Below are 6,000 nucleotides of genomic sequence, written 5' to 3'. Positions count from 1 at the left end.
CTTATCTTCCTGGTCGGGAGCCACCGGATCGATACCATCGATACCGATCGATGACTGTGCAATGGACTGAAGGGAGGAGCTGATTGAGGCTGATGACCATCAAAGTTTTCGCGTCAGCTTCATGAGAGTGCCAGCATCAACTCGAAATTTCCGTCATGGGTTTAAAAATTTTAAGCGGAGTTTCGGTCTTGGCTTGGTCTGGACTTTTGGGCTGCCACTGTCCGCCTAGCATCGTCAGCCCAGCTCACCCTGCCTTCAGGAAGGCTGCGGCGGGGATGGCGACATCGCGGTTCGGATTCGGTGCCGACGGGAGTGAAAACCACGGGAAGCAGGCTCGAGCAGGCTGGGGAGAGGTAGGGATAGAGCTTTCTGCTTGATTTAACAGCAAGTGAGTCATTGTAGCTCGTCCATGGATACCCCTAGAACTGCGAAACACCATTGAAAATTCAGAAGGCTCACGCTTCACACCTTTGTTAGGTACATCCAAGGTTCCAACAAAGTGAGTCAAAAAGGAGAAGCCACTCCATGGCCCGTCCTGTTTTGGGGGCGGGAGATTATCGTACCATTCCTCGCGCTTCTATCGAGCCATGTTCACATCGTGAGACGTGTTACGGCAGGAAAAAAAGGGGGTGAAGAAAGAAAAGGATCCGTAATTGGGATATTGCACAGTTGCAGTGCTGTTTGGAGGTTGGAACGAGAAAGGGCGTGTGCAGCGCAGTTGACGGTAATCTATTTGTCCATCTCCTTTTAGAAGCAGCCAAGGATCTGCGGCAAGGGACACAAGCTAAGTTAAGTGTACCTAGAGGTAGAGAACCCAAAACAGAAAATCCTTGGGAAATTTGCACCGAACGAGCTTGCATCAAAGGAAGCAGTTTCATTATTGGTATTCCTGGCATGTTAAGCTGCTACCACTTGGCGATAGCTGTGAGCTCGTTTCAGCCTGCGTCTGCGATCAGGCAAGGGGCATGTGCAGGCTATCGGCATTTCGAGGCAAGGGAACTGAATGTTCGATTTGCCAAACCGATCGATCCCTCCGATCCTCATCGGCCGCACGGCACCTGCACTCGGCGGCTCTTTGAAGGGCCAGCTGGAGGTTGAGGCTGTCTGCCTGGGTGATCAGGGGCAGCTGGCATGGTTCCTGTGGGCTGGGCCGCCCTGCAGGACTCGGGCTGGGGGATCTGCCGCAGGTCCGCCCAACTGCTTGGGCACTTCGGATAGGAACCGGTTAGCGCGAGTTAACCAGCTGTCAACGGCCCCACCCAGGTCCCGACACGGACCCCACTCGAGAATGGGAATTTGGGGTGGAATTCGCCTTTTTCACTTCTTGCGTCACCACCGTTCCAGCAGCTCCCGGACATTGTGACATGGCCATTGTTTCATCAGTTTTCGACATAGAGAATGTGTCAATGCTCGTGGGCCAATTTCGTGACATCGATCGGCTGAGCGAACGCAAGGGAGACAAGGTCTTTTCTTTCCGACCTCATGCCCAAAGCTGAAGCCGGTCAGCTCCGAGCTCGAAAAGTACACGGTAGGTAAGCGAGCAATGCATCATCATCATCCATGAAGCTCATCCCTTTTGCCCATGGGCAGTCAACGGTTAGCTACCAATGGCTGCCAGCAGCCGCCAGGTGGTTGCTTTTTGCGGCTCTGTTTACGTGCAGGTCGTCTTTTGCTGGGTAGTCTATGTACCTGCCCGTAGGTGGAGGGAGTTTGTCCGCTACAATCCCCAGCATTCGTTCCACCGATTTCTTTCTATGCCGCCTGGCAATTGCACTGTATCAAAGTGAATGAGAAAGCGAGAGCGAGAGACGGAGCGCCCGCGGCGTTTGTTTTGTCTTGGAAACTCAAGTTAACCCAAAAAGATTCATCTCCACTGTTGTGGCATAAACACCAACACCTTCAATTTTACCCAACAACGTATTAAATGAGCATCCATCTCGATGTTGGACCGAGAACCCCACTAACAAAGTGTGCTCGTTTCAACGCCGTTGTTTGGGGTTGGCAGTTGGGTACATATTCGTGAATCCAAATTCATCATGATGTCTGTTAGTTATGTGATAGCTCATTCTATTGGTAGGAATGCAATGACCGCAGGCAGCCTTGAGCGAAAACGTGTCCGCCGTTGTGTTGATCTGGGCGGTCGTCTGTGGCTGTGGCGAAGCCGTACAAGTATGTGTACCTAGTCTCGTCCCTGACAAAATTGATGGCACCTGGGTCCAAGTTTGCACCCCAAAATGGGCGACCTTAGCGCAGAAAGCAATCAACAGATAAATTTGTTAAACACCCTGGATCCTATAGGACTACACAGACTGTGAAGGCATCTTTATTGGGCATTGAATGCAATAACAATCGTTAATCTGTGTGGTATTTTGGCTGAGTTTAGTCGTCTGAGTGGTGGACTTGGGTGCCATCGATTTTGTCAGGGACGAGCTAGTGTAGACCCAACGGCTCGGTAGAATAAAGGGGACAGCAACCACACAACACACACACACGCACAAAAAAAAGAAGAGGACTACGGAAAAATTAGTGCAGATGGTGGGTACTGGATCCGCACCTCCCGTTCCGGGAGTCTCCCGTCCGCCGGATCCCGAAGTGCTCTCTGGGTCCCCGTCTCCCGTCACCCTCCCTCCCGTCTCCCGCAGCCTGACAAAGTCCACCGGGTATGTGATGGTTATTTCCATTGGTCTATTGACACGCATGTACTGACCAACAAAAATGTGCGCACTTGATACTACCTCTAGCTAAGGCAGACCACTGCTTCGTGTTGTTTGCTTCCGTCACTGCATGAGTCTGGTTCCCTCTGGACCCTTCCTAGGCTGGCCTTATGTCCAACCATCGTCCAGCTGTCCTTGCGGACCCGTACGACTGCCGGCTGCTACTGGCTCGCCCCCCGGTGCCGCACCATCTCCGGCATGCGTGTCCGCAGCCCCCCGGTATGCCGCTCGAAAATGGGCCTCTTTTCTTTCTTTTCGTTACGTGATGAAGTATGAGTTGGCATTTTGCGGGGACACTTCTCCCTTGACAGCCTGAAACACAGAAGCTTTTGTTCCACTCGCTCCGTCCTTCACCCGTCTCCGGCCGTTGGGCCGTTTGAGGTTCCCCAGAGAGAGAGAGGGCCGTGGACAACCGAACTGGCCGGTCCACTTTGTCAACAATAAGCAGCTCGCTAGACCGACACCCACGGAGGGAGAGTTCAATGTTCCTAGATTATGCCGCCGCCGCGGCCGCCGCCGCTGGGCCGGTGCCGGTATGCCGTTTGTCCGCCGGACACGACAGACGGGGTGGAGGGGTGCTGGTCTCACGATCCTGTGCCACGCGATCTAACACACTTTGCTTGCCAATTCCCAACGACAGCCACACACCTTGATTTCTGATTCGACCCTTCATCTTTGTGTCTCTCTCTGCTTTGTGTTGCCCCATCCTCCCCTCAGGCATGATGGCTTTTGCTACCTGAAGCCCTTCTCTAACACGCCCCTAGGGGGTCAGTTCAAAGTCACCCGAGACTGCCGAGTTGGCACCACCACCATGCCCTACATCACGCATTCCTATACATTGCTAGCTTTGAGTGGTCTCTTTAGTATGGGGATTATTGGAGATAGTAAGACGAGTGAGGGGGGTTCTGTATCTGTGATTTCTCAGAGCCATGTACCTTTACGCGGCCATGTGGTGTACAGCAACTCATCCAAATTGCGATTTGCTTCGATACTTGCTCGTCAGTTGTCGCTCCGCTCTCCGATGACATCCTGGTATTCTCTTTGAGCCTCACGGGGCATGCACTGTGACCATACTATTTTCTGGCCGCATAACCATGCACAGCTCCTACGTGGTCATTCGTTTTCACATTTACCTTGCTAATGGTACAAAGAAAAGTGGGAGGCGGACGAGATGAGAAGAGAAGAGAAGGAAAAAGCCACCGGCCGTGCCGTCAGCCATTCCGTTCCGTTTGAGAAATGGGGGGCCAGCACAAGGGCGTCGAATGCGGTGCTATGTACTACATACTCACTGTATGTACGTACCTATCATTTGTCTCAGGCCGGTCGGCCGGTCGCTGTCTGTTCTGTCTCTGTCTCCTGTTGGTGTAGTTGTGGTGGTGAGGAGTATTACACAACAGCAGTCTCACTGTTAGCTCCTGGCATGTTACGCAGATTTTTCCGTTGTATCCAAGACAAGCTTTTTGTGTCTGTATCCACTTGCTTCTTTGGGGATTGACGACACTTTGGTCTGAGTTCCTGTATGTTTTGTCTCTGAACCGGTCAAGGCAAGGTCTGCGACAAAGAGGAAGAGTTCTGAGCCTGGGAAAAGGAGATGCCAGAGATGGAAGAGCGAAGTGAACTGTAGTGAAAGGAAAGGAGTATATTGAGGGATGGAATATCTCGAACAATACCCACCTTCACTTTTCGTCTGCTCCGTGTAATTCTATTCAGGTACGTTTATTGAAATGCTGTAGTCTGTTTACAAGTTGTGGGAGCCGGTATTAAAGCTCTGAGCACTAAGCTTTAACTACACAAGTAAAGCATGACACGCCATGGTCATCATGTGCGAAACATGCAATCCTTCCCTTTCAAGAGTCTAAAGACTGTGAATGATATATCTTGATAATGGTAGTCACCAGACAACGTTCATCTTCCAATATCCCAGTGTACCGGTACTCAATCGAATAGGGGCTTCCTTGCGATGTTCGATATGCGAAGCAAAATCTGCACGCCTAGAATCTCACATGCCGCATTGCTGGTACACCAAGCTCAAGCTCCAAGGGCTGGGACCAGGGCCGTCCGCGTCTGTATCTGTGTTGTTCATGTCCGTATCTGTGTTTAAGTGACACAAAGAAGGGAAAAAGGTTCTATGTGCTCCCCCTACCAGTGCCACACCTATGTAGATAAAGAACAACTGTGCACTTATATGCCCCTAGACCAGTCAGAAGAAGCTGTGGAGGCCTGAAATCCCAGCGAGCCAGCTAGCTAGCCTAGGTAACACTATTTCTCACGACTCACGCCTCACATGACTCAAATCAGCCCAGATTCAGCAACTTGCTGTGTCGCTGTGTCATATTACCGACTAACTTGTACCCAGCAGGTAGGTTGAACGCCAGTTTGGTTCTGTCGGGGCTTGCACAACTTTCACTGGACATAGTGAGAGGGAGAGTAGGGTGGACGTGGATGTTTCAGTCTCAGGCCGACGGTAGCTTGTAGAATTATGTACCGCAGCGTTGATATCGGGAGGTTAGAAGTAGGAAGGCTTTCTTGGCAGATAGTAGGCTTCGTTGGTTTACACGCATCCCTGGGTCCATGAAGTCTGTTCCAACCCTGGGAAAAGACAAGCGGGTGGGCGTGCAGATTTGTGACTTGAAGTCCGGGATGTAGACGAGGGCATTCACACTTTGACACGAGGTTTGCACGGAACGAAAAGACGATACCGGACGGGATCGAACTGGCAGTTACAGAAACAAAGCCATGTTATTGGGCAACTGGCGTGATTGATTGAGACAAGCTTTGATGATCTCATTTCCTGGAAAGAACCATGATTCCTTTCGAGAGGGCTTTTTGAGATAGAATTGCCCAGCCAGTCCGCTATGAGAACAGCCACAAAGATTTAGGCTGTGCGATGGCTTCATTGCACGAATAACTTGGCCAAGCAGAAGCTCCTAGATTGGAGGCCGACCTCAACCAAGATGCCTGCTTGATCGCCCGGAAGCCTTCATGACTTCCTGATTTTTCCACTGCAGTATGTTAGATGTCCAGGCGCTCAATCCAGGCTTTGTACCCCTGTCTGACGAGGTGTGTATGTGTGAGAGAGAGATTGTGTAACAGTAATTCACATACCTCTATGGGTGAGATAGTAAAAGATTGTAATGTACCTCTCCATCAGCTTGGCCTCCATTTTACCACAAAAAAAAACAAAAAAAAAAAAAAAAAAAAAAAACATCGCCCACTGTGAAAAACTTTGCGGAAATTGTTGAAGCCGCGACCTAGACCATGGGGTTATGCCTTCCCCAAAATACCG

At 50.9% G+C, this 6,000-nt stretch overlaps 1 protein-coding gene across 1 annotated transcript; it reads left to right on the top strand.

Moving 5' to 3' along the window:
- Window positions 1-2,039: 2,039 nt before the first annotated feature.
- NEUTE1DRAFT_101903 (uncharacterized protein) lies at window positions 2,040-3,324 on the top strand (the record flags this gene model as incomplete). The annotated part of the gene is made up of 4 exons (XM_009853906.1): window positions 2,040-2,169; window positions 2,533-2,660; window positions 2,790-2,933; window positions 3,187-3,324. The coding sequence occupies 4 exons, from the start codon at window positions 2,040-2,042 to the stop codon at window positions 3,322-3,324; spliced, it is 540 nt and encodes a 179-aa protein (XP_009852208.1).
- Window positions 3,325-6,000: the final 2,676 nt, after the last annotated feature.

The sequence above is a fragment of the Neurospora tetrasperma genome, assembly GCF_000213175.1.
Source record: "Neurospora tetrasperma FGSC 2508 unplaced genomic scaffold NEUTE1scaffold_4, whole genome shotgun sequence".
Taxonomy (NCBI): Eukaryota; Fungi; Ascomycota; class Sordariomycetes; order Sordariales; family Sordariaceae; genus Neurospora; species Neurospora tetrasperma.
This window is presented reverse-complemented; position numbering and strand designations above follow the sequence as displayed.